The sequence below is a fragment of the Rhinoraja longicauda genome, chromosome 31 (genome assembly GCF_053455715.1).
Source record: "Rhinoraja longicauda isolate Sanriku21f chromosome 31, sRhiLon1.1, whole genome shotgun sequence".
NCBI classification, from domain to species: Eukaryota; Metazoa; Chordata; class Chondrichthyes; order Rajiformes; family Arhynchobatidae; genus Rhinoraja; species Rhinoraja longicauda.
In genome coordinates, this window is record NC_135983.1 from 10,792,742 (window position 1) to 10,806,954 (window position 14,213).

Sequence of the window (14,213 nt, forward strand, 5' to 3'; positions counted from 1 at the left end):
CTGTAACACTCTAGGTTTCGGACATTTTAGCTCCGGACAGTCTTGGTCTTGGATGAGAGGGGATCTTACCGAAACGTATAAGATTATTAAGGGTTGGACACGTTAGAGGCAGGAAACATGTTCCCAATGTTGGGGGAGTCCAGAACAAGGGGCCACAGTTTAAGAATAAGGGGTAGGCCATTTAGAACTGAGATGAGGAAAATCCTTTTCAGTCAGAGAGTTGTAAATCTGTGGAATTCTCTGCCTCAGAAGGCAGTGGAGGCCAATTCTCTGAATGCGTTCGAGAGAGAGCTAGATAGAGCTCTTAAGGATAGTGGAGTCAGGAGGTATGGGGAGAAAGCGGGAACGGGGTACTGATTGAGAATGATCAGCCATGATCACATTGAATGGCGGTGCTGGCTCGAAGGGCTGAATGGCCTCCTCCTGCACCTATTGTCTATTGTCTATTGTCCGGAGGCCCTGGCTCCACCTAATGGAGGTTGCATAGCAACCCGCCTCCTGGCCTGGGCGGCCGCCATTGGTGGTGCGGGAGCACGTGGCCGCTGGCTGGGTGAGGTCACGTGGGTCACGGGGCGGTGACGTCACCTTGTCCAGTATTTGGGAGTGAGATAGTTGGCAACCCTATCTGCCTCCACCCCTCCATACACTCAGGCCCTGCCTTCAACCACATCCATAAAGAGACAGCCACTATCAAATTCTTCCTGACCTCAAATCCAGTGTTGAGGCACTCAGATTTAAATACAGGTTGAATTCTCCAAACATGAAGTGTCAGGAGAGCAGTTTTTTCAACATTGTTTCACAAAGCCATTTCTGACCTATTAATAAGGTTTTAAATTAAAAACGGAATACAAGAGTTCTAAAGACTGACGGCACACACCAAATCACAGAGGTTCACGTGCACTTCTTCAAACCTTGTCTACTGCGCCTGGTGTTCCCGATGTGGCTTCCTTTACATCGGCGAGACCAAGCCGAGGCAAGGCGACCGTTTCGAAAAACACGTGCGCTCGGCCCGCTAAGACTACTGGATCTCCCAGTTGCTCACTATTTTAACTCCCCTCCCCATGTCCGCTCTGATCTCTCTATCCCAGGCCCCCTCCATTGCCGGATGAAGCCAGGGGCAAACTGGAGGAACAGCACCTCATATTCCATCTGGGCAGCTGACCACCCCAAAATAAGAACACTGAATTCTCCAATTTTAAGGAACATCCTCCTCCTTCTTCCATTCTCTTTCCCATGCTCCCACTCTCTACCCCAGCGTTTCTCCCACTATCCTGCCCCTCATTCCCTCTACACAGCCCCCACCCTGTTCCCTTCCACCTATATCCCTCCCTCTGGCTTTACATTTTACTCTTCTCTCCTTATCCACCACCCTTGTGTCTCCCTTTCACCTCTATGATTTATTCCACCCATCTGCAAATCAAACCCCTCTGACCTTTATCCACCTCTGACCTTTATCCACCTCTGACCTTTATCCACCTCTGACCTTTATCCACCTCTGACCTGTACCGCCTATTGATCGTCAGCCTTTATACCCCCCCTCCTCCACCTCCCTTGTCCAACTTTCTCCCCCTCCTCCAATCATTCAGTCTGAAGAAGTCTCTTGACCCAAAGTCTTGCCTATCCATTCCTTCCACAGATGCTGCCTGACCTGTTGAGTTCCTTCAACACTTTGTGTTTACATGTAAATCAAATGGGGCTTACTGTTCTTGTACAGCAGCGCAACTTTATACAAACTACATTTAACACATAGCAAGCCTTGGGCCACTGCTGGACAATAAGGGACCTTTAACTGGTTCTTTCAATGGGGTACCAGCATTTCATTGTTGAGGGCCTTAGTAACGATCCAACTGAGAGCAGTCCATGATGACTGGAAGCCACTCAATGGCAATGGGTATCCTGGTGTAACCTTTGGTGTGACTTCTTCCACTCTCCATGATACCACCAATTTTGGTGTCACCTGCAAACTTGCTAATCGTGCCCCCTACATTCTTATCTAAATCAATAACATAGATGGCATACATCAGTGGACCCAGCATCGATGAGTTTACTGCAAAGTAATGACGCCGATGGATCCAAATTTCGGAAGCAGCGTTTACGGAAAATGTTTTGGTGCCGTAACACTCCGTCCATCCGTGGCTCTTGGATCTTTGGATGTGCCGGACTGGCAGGTTTTCTGGACTTTGGGATGACATTCCTATTAATAACTCGCCGCACTTCAAAATTGACTTTTTGTACATGTTACACAGCAGTAGATTTAGATTTTTAGATTTTAGATTTAGAGATACAGCGCAGAAACAGGCCCTTCAGCCCACCGGGTCCGCGCTGCCCAACGATCCCCGCACACTAACACTATCCTACACCCACTAGGGACAATTTTTACATTTGCCCAGCCAATTAACCTACATACCTGCACGTCTTTGGAGTGCGGGAGGAAACCGAAGATCTCGGAGAAAACCCACACGGGTCACGGGGAGAACGTACAAACTCCGTACAGACGGCGCCCGTAGTCAGGATCGAACCTGAGTCTCCGGCGCTCCATTCGCTGTAAGGCAGTAACTCTACCGCTGCGCCACCGTGCCGCCCGTTTTTTATACAGTATAATACATTTTCCAGTGAACCCGGGTGGGATTAAAGGAAGCGTGGGAAACAGGGTCCCGGGGAGTTTACAGGGAGTGCAAACACCAAAGCAGGAGGGTTTAAAGTGGACACGCAAAATGGATAGAAACAAGGAACTGCAGATGCTGGTTCACAAAGATGGACACAAACTGCTGGAGTAACTCAGCAGCTCAAGCAACATCTCTGGAGGACATTGATAGGTGACTTTTCGGGGTCAGGACCCTTCTTCAAACTCCCAGGTTCCTATTCTAGTTAACCTCCTCTACAATCCCTGTGATTCTCTGTAATGCTATAAAAGTATTGGTGCCCAGAGTTCAACATTGGTTATATCTGGGGATTAAAGATTGATTTACAATGATAGGTCCAACAACAACAACATTGAACAAAGCTATTTGTCTGCCAGTCACTGCTTGCCGTTCTCTTGGGTCAGATCCTTTTCAAACTGACTGAAGATAACACAGGAATTACAGAGATTACAGTAACTGGATCCTTTTCAAATGGAACTGAAATCAAGTCTCCTTCAACTCAGCCTCTCCACTATAATGGTCCTCCCTCTGTAATGATGTTCTGACCACTGTCTCCCTGGATGTTCACACCAATTTAAGGACTCTCAGCTTTCTATCAGTGCAGATAATGGAGCTTCCACAAGATCTTGAGGCAAGGACAATTTGTCAGTACTGCACTCAGAAATAAGCCCGAGAGGAAAAACATCTAAATGGTTATGACAAATTGCTGAATTAAATCAGGATTTTCCTGATATTTTCAATTGTTCCAGTATTTTTCATATTGTGCAGTTAGTATAATTCTATCTAGGGATCACATTTCTGTATTTTCTTTATAACTGTCAGTGATTTCTATTGATTTAAGATATATGACTTTATATAGAACATGCAGTGCATTCAGAAAGTATTCAGTTTTCACTTTTTCCACATTTTGTTACGTTACAGCCTTATTTTAAAATGGAATAAATTCTATTTTTTATACACAATCAATCTATACACAATACCCCATAATAAAAAAACGAAAACAGGTGTTTAGAAATTTTTGTAACTTGGCCTCCGCAGCTTTCCACGCCAATTAATTCCACAGATTGACCACCCTCTGACTAAAGAAATTCCCGTTGTCTCCTTTCTAAAGGTACATCCCTTTATTCTGAGGCTATGGCCCCTGGTCTTAGACTCTCCCACTAGTGGGAACATCCTCTCGACATTCACTCTATCCAGGCCTTTCACTATTCTGTAAGTTTCAATGTCCCGCCTTATCCTTCTAAACTGCAGCGAGTTCAGGCCCAGTGCCGACAAATGCTCATCATATGTTAACCCACTCATTCCTGGGATCAATCTCGTAAACCTCCTCTGGACCCTGCCCAGAGCCAGCACATCCTCCCTCAGATACGGGGCCCTAAACTGCTCACAATGTTCCAAATGCTGTTGACCAGTGCCTTTGTAAAGCCTCAGCATTACATCCCTGTTTTTTTATTCTAGTCCTCCCGAAATAAATGCTAGCATTGCATTCGCCTTCCTTACTACCAATTCAACTTGCAAAGTAAGTCTTTAGGAATCCTGCACCAGCACTCCCAAGTCCCTTTGCACCTCCGATTTCTAAATGAGGAAAAACTTTTTCAGTCAGAGAGTTGTGAATCTGTGGAATTCTCTGCCTCAGAAGGCAGTGGAGGCCAATTCTCTGAATACATTCAAGAGAGAGCTAGATAGAGCTCTTAAGGATAGCGGAGTCAGGGGGTATGGGGAGAAGGCAGGAACGGGGTACTGATTGAGAATGATCAGCCATGATCACATTGAATGGCGGTGCTGGCTCGAAGGGCCGAATGGCCTCCTCCTGCACCTATTGTCTATTGCTCCGGTTTCCTCCCACATCCCAAATAGTGTGGGCCTGTGGCTTACTTGGCCTCTATAAATTGCCCCTGGTGTGTGTAGGGAGTGGATGAGAAAGTGAGATAACTTCGACCTGGTGTGAGTGAGTGGGTGATCGACAGTTGGCACGGACTCGGTGGGCCGAAGGGCCTGGTTCCCATTCCGTTATTCTGTCCTACCAACTAACTACTACCTAACTACCAACTAACTACCTACTAACTACTAACTACCACCTAACTACTACCCAACTAACTACCAACTAACTACTACCTAACTACCAACTAACTACCAACCAACTACTAACTAACTATTAACTAACTAGTAATGGAGTACTCACTCTGCGGCCAGAGAAGATGAGGCACAGCTGATGCATGGAGCCGCCATTTTTCACATTAGCCAGCTCTTTCTTGAGGGTCTTTGGGGAGGGTGGGGCCCAGTTTCCTTTTCCTTTCTGACCATCGCACCCCACACAGTTGAGCGCGTTGTCGGATTTGAAGCACTGGGTCTTGGGCTCCTGCTTCAGGTTGCCCTCGCTGTGTGTCCGCCGGCGCAGGGAGTTCTGGATGGAGAGGGTGCAGTGCTTGTCGCAGTCCAACGTCTCGATCATGCTGCGGCGCTTGGCTCCGCAACTGTCCAGGCAGCAGTCGTCACTGTCTTCATCATCCTCGTCGTCCTCATCATCATCATCATCATCATCATCATCATCACCATCATCATCATCTTCATCATCTTCATCCCCAACGAGGAGTAGAGTGGGCAGATCTTCAGTACTTTGGGCAAACGTTGTGTCCAGCCGAACCTCGGGTATGTTGAAGGGAGGCCTCCTGGGAGCCTGCGACTCGCTGACATCTCGCTTGTCAACCGGCTCTTTCGCTTCCTCTGGGCTTTTATTTTCTCCTTCGGCAGCCACTTCTTTCTCTGGGAGCTTCTGGCCACCGACCTCTCCTTCATCGGTCGGCTGGAGATCGCTGGCGGGAACCTTCTCCTCGGGCAGCATCTCACTTTGCTCGTCTGATTTTGGGTCGAGCATCTGTTGTGGAGAAAAAGAAAGAGTGAAATATATTAAACGAGTTGCTCATCAGGTAATGCAAAACGGAAAGGACTGGTTCGGACTAAAACGCCATGCATTGACTTATTTATTTACCATGAACATTTGCCGATTAGCTGTTAGAACACACAAAGTCATACAGTCTTTGCACAATCAGACGACGTAGAACAGTACAGATAGACACAAAGTGCTGGGGTTACTCATCGGGTCAGGCAGCATCTCTGGAGAAAAAGGATGTGTAATGGCTGCCATCCTTTTTCTCCAGAGGTACTGCCTGATCCGTTGAGTTACTCCAGCACTTTGTGTCTTTCTTTGGTGTCAACCAGCATCTGCAGTTCTTTGTTTCTACATAGAACAGTACAGCATGGGAATAGGCCCTTCGGCCCACAATGTTTGTGCCGAACATAATCCTATGGCCTATTCTTATCTGCCTATACATAATCCATATCTCTACATTCCCTGCATATGCATGTGCCTATCCTAAAGTCTCTTAAACGCCACTGTCGCATGTGCTTCCACCACCACCCTTGGCAATGTATTGCAGGCACGTATCATCCCAAGTGAAAAAAACACCCCACACATCTCCTTTAATCTTTCCCTCTCTCACCCTAAAGCTATGCCCTATAGTTTTAGTTTCAGTTTTAGAGGTACAGCGCGGGATCAAGCCTTTCGGCCCACCAAGTCCGCCCCGACGAGCGATCCCTGCGCATTAACACCACCCTACACACACTAGGAACAATTTACGCATACACCAAGCCAATTTACCTACAAACCTGTACGTCTTTGGCGTGCGGGAGGAAGCCGAAGATCCCGGAGGAAACCCGTGCTGTCACGGGAAAGACATACAAACTCCATACAGACAGCACCCGTAGTCGGGATCGAACCCGGGTCTCCGACACTGCAAGCGCTGTAAGGCAGCAGCTCTACTGTTGTGCCTAATACTAGTATTAGATATCTAATATCTAGTATCTAATACTAGTATTAGATATTTCAATTCTGTGAAAAAGGTTCTGAATGTCCACCCTATCTATGCTTCCCTAATTTTATAATCTTCAAAAATGAATCTCCTTAATTCACTGCTCGGTCGGTGTGTGTTGATCGGCTGGTCGGTGGATCAGCTATTTTACCAACTCATGGTTCTTGCATATTGAATAATTTACAATTTGTTAAACTAAAATTATGTCATTTGTCCCTAAATAGTTAATGTGAAAAAAAACCCAAATGTAATGAACTATTTCAGTGATACCAGCGCAAATAAGCAAGAATTTCTGAATTTAAAAAAAAAATAATTGTTTACCAACAATTCACCAACACAAAAATGAGCAAAGTCATTAACCCTTTTATAATTCGAACGGTAACATTAGGCTGCAGGAAAACTGATGTGGTCAGATCAGAACCTCGCATTGCCCGCACGTTACTCCCACCAAAGTCAACAAAAGAGAGATCGGATAGTTTGTTAAAGAGTGAAGTGAACTTTTGTCATTTCCCCATGCAAAGGGTGAAGCTCAGAATGCACCACATGGAATTCTATAGGAACTCAGTCCCTGTGAAAAAAAAATAACGTTCATATCCCTGCATCAACTCTGCAGGACAGATACTCGATATCACACCTTTCCCAGCCAACAATGGGCCATTATGGACTCCATCTTACCAGAGGTCATCTGTTGCCAGCCTTTTCTCACCTCCAGTTTATTTCCCCCCCCCCCCCCCCACACCTCTACTTTCAGTCTGAAGAAAGATTCTGACCCAAAACATCACCTCGAAACTTCGTAAAATAGGTGCAGAAGTAGGCCATTCGGCCCTCCGAGCCAGCACCGCCATTCAATATGATCATGGCTGATCATCTAAAGTCAGTACCCCGTCCCTGATTTTTCCCCATATCCCTTGATTCCTTGAGCCCTAAGAGCTAAATCTAACTCTCTCTTGAATACATCCAGTGAATTGGCCTCCACTGCCTTCTGAGGCAGAGAACTCCACAGATTCACAACTCTCTGGGCGAAGAAGTTGTTCCTCAATTCTCTATCCTCCATTCTCCTATTCTCTTTATTCTCCTTCTGCAGAGGTGCTGCCTGACCAGCTGAGTTACTCCAGCACTTTGTGTCTATCTTTGGTATAAACAAGTATCCGCAGTTCCTTTCTACATATCAAGTCTGTAAGAACTTGCTTACAATGAGGCAGAAAAATAGAAGATGCTGGAGTAACTCAGCGGGTCAGGCAGCATCGCTGGAGAATATAGATAGGTGACGTTTCGGGGTCGGGACCCTTCTTCAGACCTGAAAGGTTACCAATCCATGTTCTGCAGAGATGCTGCCTGAAACGCTGTTACTCCAACACTTTGTGTCTTTTTGTATCTGCAGTTCCTTGCGTTTACAAAGTAGGCATACATTGCAATACAGATACCCTCTGAAACACTCAAACAAGCACTCAGTCAATGACCCTCTCACCAGTAATGTTTGAACACTCACATTTTATGGGACTTTGCTCTCTCTCATCACTCATTTTGTGTTGGTTGCTACGACCATTAAAATAACGAATCAACAATTCACCAACACAAAAATGAGCAAAGTCATTAACCCTTTTAAAATTCGAACGGGAACATTAGGCTGCAGGAAAACTGATGTGGTCAGATCAGAACCTCGCTGTGCCCGCACGTAACTCCCACCAAAGTCAACAAAAGAAAGATCGGATAGTTTGTTAAAGAGTGAAGTGAAGTTTTGTCATTTCCCCATGCAAAGGGTGAAGCTTAGAATGCACCACATGGAATTCTATAGGAACTCAGTCCCTGTGAAAAAAAAATAACGTTCATATCCCTGCATCAACTCTGCAGGACAGATACTCGATATCACACCTTCCCCAGCCAACATCACTCATTTTATGTTGGTTGCCAAGACTATTAAAATAGTGAATCAGAAAGTACCACAGAAGACTTTCAACTTCCTTCTGTTATTTATGCCTACAGGAAATTCTGGCTTCATGTTCTGAACTTCTTGAAAATTAAAATGTCTGAAATACGCAGCAGGTCATAACATCTAAATATTGAAGAGACACATTGACATTTGGACTGTGCATCTTTTTTAAAGATCAGTTTGTATGATTTTAACTCACATCTCCATCCCAAACCCAGTGAAATGGGTTTACCGAAAGACCAGAGACATCAGTGAGGCAGCTTTATCGTGTGGAACTGGATCCATTGATGAGGAATTATTGCAGGTGTATGTAAAATGATTTCCAAACATAGATTCAAATTATAGATCGAGTTAGTTTTCGGCTGCATACAGCCTAATGTGACTGCAAAGTTACATTAAAGAGTCTGCAGTGAAACCTGTTTTCATGTTTCAACTACCTGAAGGGCAAGGCACAGGAGATTGCAGATGCTGGAAGCTGCAGCAAAAGAAAGAAGAGGTGCTGGAGGAACTCAGCGGATCAGGTGGCATCTGTGGAGAGAAATTGATGCCGTTTTTGTATCGAGATCCTTTTCCCAGACCAGTCCAGACCTGATTAGTATTGGTTTGGTTTCTTAATGTCACGTGTACAGAGATACATTGACAAACCATACATTTGACAAACCTCTCCCATCGGGCAAAAGGCATAGAAATGGGAAAACCCAGACCTCCAGATTCAGGGACAGTTTCTTCCCAGCTGTTATCAAGCAACTGAATCATCCTACCACAACCAGAGAGCAGTCCTGTACTACCTACCTCATTGGAGACCCTCGGACTATCTTTGATCATACTGGCTTTATCTTGCACTAAACATTATTCACGTTATTCCTTTTATCATGTATCTGTACACTGTGGATGGGTTGATTGTGATCATGTATTGTTTTTCCGCTGACTGGTTAGCACGCCACGAAAGCTTTTCACTGTACCTCCAAGATCTTCAGTTTCCTCCCACACTCCAAAGACGTACAGGTATGTAGGTTAATTGGCTTGGTGCAAGTGTAAATTGTCCCTAGTGCGTGTAGGATAGTGTTGATGTGCGGACATCACTGGTCTGTGCGGACGCAGTGGGCCGAAGGGCCTGTTTCTGCGCTGTATCTCTAAACTAAAAAACGTGGATGCTGCCTGACCTGTTGAGTCCCTCCAGCAGGGCACCTTGTTCTACTGGCAGGGGAAATTGTTCTCAAGTTCAAATGCACAAATATACATAGGGGTGTAAAAGGTAGAGAGGTAGACAACGGTTTTGCCAAGAAAAAGACACAAAATGCTGGAGTAACTCAACAGATCAGGCAGTACCTCTGGAAAATGTTAATAGGCGACTTTTCAGGTGGGAACCCTTTGTCGGTCTGACTCACTGAGTTACTCCAGCACTTTGTGTCTTGTTTTGTAAACCAGCATCTGCCGTTCCTTGTTTATATGTTCCTGCCGCGATATTGTTGGTGAGTTGTAGGAACGCGGCTGCATTTTATACCCCGCCCACAAAATTCATTCGGCTGAATTCAAAATATAAATTTCAGTGGCAGATTGGAAGCGTGTGCTCGAAGTTTGTGCTACCAGGCACGGATCGATTTTGTGACAACTGTATCAGAAGTCAGGAGGTTGCTAAGAAATCCATCAAAGTTTGCCTGTGATGAACACACACAGGGCAGGCAGGCAGCACAGTGGTGCAGCGGCAGAGTTGCTGCCTTACAGCACCAGAGACCCATCCTGACCACGGGTGCTGTCTGTGCAGTTTGGTACGTTCTCCCCGTGACTGCGTGGGTTTTCTCCGGGCGCTCCAGATTCCTCCCACGCTCCAAAGATGTGCGGGTTTGTAGGTTAATTGGCTTTGGTGAAATTTTAAGTTGTCCCTAGTGTGTGCAGGTGTACGGGGTGATCGCTGGCGCGGACTCGGTGGGCCGAAGGGCCTGTTTCCGCGCAGTATCTCTAAAGTCTAAAGGATAGAATATGTGGGCATGCAGTCTTCTCAGATATACTGGGGAACAAGTTTTGCTTTCAAGACAAGCCAGCCTCTTTTTGCTGTCAGCCAGATTCATTCCATGTGATTCAGTGCCACGAGGCAACCTGAACCACTGGTGACTGGGCAGAAAATCAAGACTCCTAAATTCTGGATTTACTTCCCAGCAATAAAAATCGCAGAACACTAGAGAGTTCTGTCTTTCACAAGAACAAGAATCACATTTAAATTGGGGGCAGACACAAAATGCTGGAGTAACTCAGCAGGTCAGGCAGCATCTCGGGAGAGAAGGAATGGGTGATGTTTCAGGTCGAGACCCTTCTTCAGACTGATGTCAGGGGGGGCGGGAGAATGAACTATTTAAGGCAGACACAAAAGGCTGCAGATGCTGGAATCTTGACCAGCAGTGCTGGGGGAACATAGCCAGTCAGGTAGCATCTGTGGAGGGAGAGGAGATGATGTTTGAGGGGAAGGAAAGACGCAAAATGCTGGAGTAACTGGAGGAATGAGCAGCTGGAGAAGGTAGTTGAGGCAGGTCCTATCACAACGTTTAAGAAACATTTAGCCAGGTACATGGATAGGATAGGTTTAGAGGGATGTGGGCCAAACGCCAGCAGTTGGGACGCGTGTTGATGGGACACGTTGGTCAGGGTGGGCAAATTAGGCTGAAAGGCCTGTTTCCGTGTTGTCTGACTCTTTGAACTCAGCGGGTCAGGCAGCATCCCTGAAGAACATGGACAGGTGACGTTTCAGGTCGGAACACTTCTTCAGACTGAGCAGAAGGGATTGTCGATGGAAATGAGGGAAGAATAAAAATAGGATTAGCATGGCATTTTGTTCAGAATAGACTGGGCGAACTAAAGGACCTGTTCCCATACTTTGTGACTCAATGATCTGTTAACTTTCTGTGAGATACACATAGTGGATGGGTGTCGAGTGGGGATTGTACTCAATATATCATGTCTGCTCAGACGAAAACCTGTCCTGATGAAAACACCTTTATTAGTGAAGCAACCCAGAGCATGATACTCATCTGACGGTGGAGCACACGAAGAAATGGGTTGCTCCATGCTTTGCTGGTCTTCAGTAATCATTAGAAGGAACTTAATAATGGCTTTCCACGTCACTAATCCCAAGTTTTAAAAAATAACCTTTTTTATTACTTTTCAGGTTTGTAATACTTCTACTATTGTATTACTGTCACCTTTGTTATTTTCCCTGAAATCATTTGAGGTAACTAATGTCAAAGACAATTTTGTTTCTGCACTCTAATGGGAGAGGGAGATTGCATATTTGAACGGGATTTTATAGATAGGAAATTGAGTATAAAAGCAACAGATATAGGTAAAAGCAATTGAAATATTAGTTGCTGCCTTGGGAATGGTAATTCAGGAAGGATCTTAGAGCTAAGGATAGAATAGAGCAAAAATAATTAGTGTAAGCGATTATAATTATGAAGGAAGTTTACAGCTCTTTCTCAGGAGAGGTAACGGAATCCAACGCGGGATTTCAAAATGTAGTGCCAGCTTTTGTGCAGACCATAGTGGGATCTATAATAGAAGGTAGACATAAAAAGCTGGAGTAACTCAGCGGGACAGGCGGCATCTCTGGAGAGAAGGAATGGGTGACGTTTCGGGTCGAGACCCTTCCTCAGAGAACCAGTTGATTATAGGAAAGGATACAGAGGAGAGGAAAGGAAAGTGGCATTCGAATTATGGGATCCGAATGCCACATTCTCAGTGGAGTACAGTGGTACACAGAGGGAATGGAGATAAGGAAGAATGGAGATGAGGAGGCTGGTGAATCTGTGCAATCCATCGCCAACGCTGTGGAGGCCAAGTCATGGCGTATTTTTAAAGTGGAGATTGATAGGTTCCTGATTTAAAAAGGGCATCAAAGATTACGTAGAGAAGTCAGGGTTGAGAGGGAAAAATAGTTTAGCCATGATTGAATGGTAGGGTAGAGTAGACTCGATGGGCCGAATGGCTCAATTCTGTTCCTATCTCTTATGGACACAAAGGTCTCCTTTGGTTCAGTACAGATGACCTTTAATTGGACTTTACAGGACTTAATCTTGCGCTAAACGTTATTCCCTTTATCCTGTATCTGCACACTGTGGACGCCTTGGTTATATTCATGTATAGTCTTTCCGCTGACTGGTTAGCACACAACAAAAAAGCTTTTCACTGTGCCTGGGTACACGTGACACTAAACTAAACTAAACTAGTTTTAACATTACCGGAGAAGAAGAGGCAAGCAAGAGCTTCATGTGCCTCCATTGGCCCGGATAGATTCATTGGCCTTAAGAGCCTGAAACAGGTTGACGTCTCTTATGGTCTCTCTCTTCTTGTGTCTCCTGCCTTACCCGCTGAGAGTTTCCAAGTTTTTACTTCATTTCAGATTTACATCATCTGCAGCATTTTGGTTTTGTTCCATCAGAAGCGCATTCATCGTACTGCTCTTTGCGCCACCAGGGCACGTCACAGATCTGCTGGCCCTGTCAGTGCCATGCACCTCCACTGACCAAATAGAACGGTTCTTTCTCGGACTTCAAATTGAACTTTTAATGCATTTGGCAATCATAACGTTGGTTCCCTGCAAATTAACTAACTTGCGAAAGAACAAAATACTCAACAGATTACAGAGAAAGAGAATAATGGTTCCAAAAATTAAATGATTTCATTTCCTCTTTACATAAAAACATGTCCTAACGTTATCGAGTACATTAGAACAGGTTGGAGAGAATACTCAGGTGAGCACGCACTTATTATTCACATCATGCCGGGCACTGGATTTGTTTCGAAATGAATTAACAAAGCCACTCCTTTGATCTAATTTTCATCAGAGGGTATTCAATGTAATATATTCAGATTGCAGGCCAATAGACTGAAGAGGGGTCTGGACCCAAAACGTCACCCATTCCTTCTCTCCAGTGATGTTGCCTGTCCCCGCTGAGTTACTCAAGCTTTTTGTGTCTGTCTCCAATAATCTAACACATCTGCAGCGTGCTGGCCAAGATAGAGAAACTAAGAGTGCACTTATTGAACTTAACATTTTTGACCATGGCCATTGTAAAAGAGGCATGGATTGGCAGTGCACCAACAGAGACTGCTGTTTAACGTGGGTGTGTCTAACCTGGGAGGCTTCCCGATGTTGGGCTTGTGAAGATCACAGTGATATGTGGACTGAGGATGCCGTGGCATTTCGCTAAGTGCGACCAAGATTCTTACGAGTGTCCAGTACACTCTGGATCAACCCCACCATCAGATGGCAACTCTGTTTGGGAGGAATTTCTTCAGCCAGAGGGTGGTGAATCTGTGGAGATCTTTGCCACAGATGGCTGAGGGGGCCGTCATTGGGTATTTTTAAAGCAGAAATGGGTTCTTCATTAGTAAGGGTGTCAAAGACAACGGGGAGAGGGCAGGAGAATCATTTTGAGAGGGGAAAAATGATCGAATGGCGGAGTAGACTCGATGAATTAGGCCGAATGACCTGATTCTGATCTCGTGTCTTATCCGCTGAGAGTTTCCATCAGTTTTTACTTTATTTCAGACTTACATCATCTGCAGCATTTTGGTTTTGTTCCACCAGAGATGCATTCATCTCACTGCTCCTGATAGCATCAGGACACGGAACATGTCACCCATACATCGTGGATCTTCAAAGCAACTCGGCACGTGAATAATGCTAAAAAACACCAGGCCTTGCTTTTCACGGAACTATATTCAAACCATTATTACAGTAACTTTGTCGGTGTCAAACTGTGGTGATACTTGTGTACT

General features: G+C 45.3%; 1 protein-coding gene across 4 annotated transcripts in view; it reads right to left on the minus strand.

The window, feature by feature from the left end:
* The window catches only part of LOC144608223 (regulator of G-protein signaling 3-like), a 235,762-nt gene that overhangs the window by 43,063 nt on the left and 178,486 nt on the right, over positions 1-14,213 (minus strand). For all 4 annotated transcript variants that reach the window (XM_078425800.1, XM_078425792.1, XM_078425793.1 and 1 more), the window contains one exon: positions 4,825-5,517. In XM_078425800.1, coding sequence (XP_078281926.1) covers positions 4,825-5,517 — 693 coding nt within the window. The remainder of the gene's footprint in view (positions 1-4,824; positions 5,518-14,213) is intronic.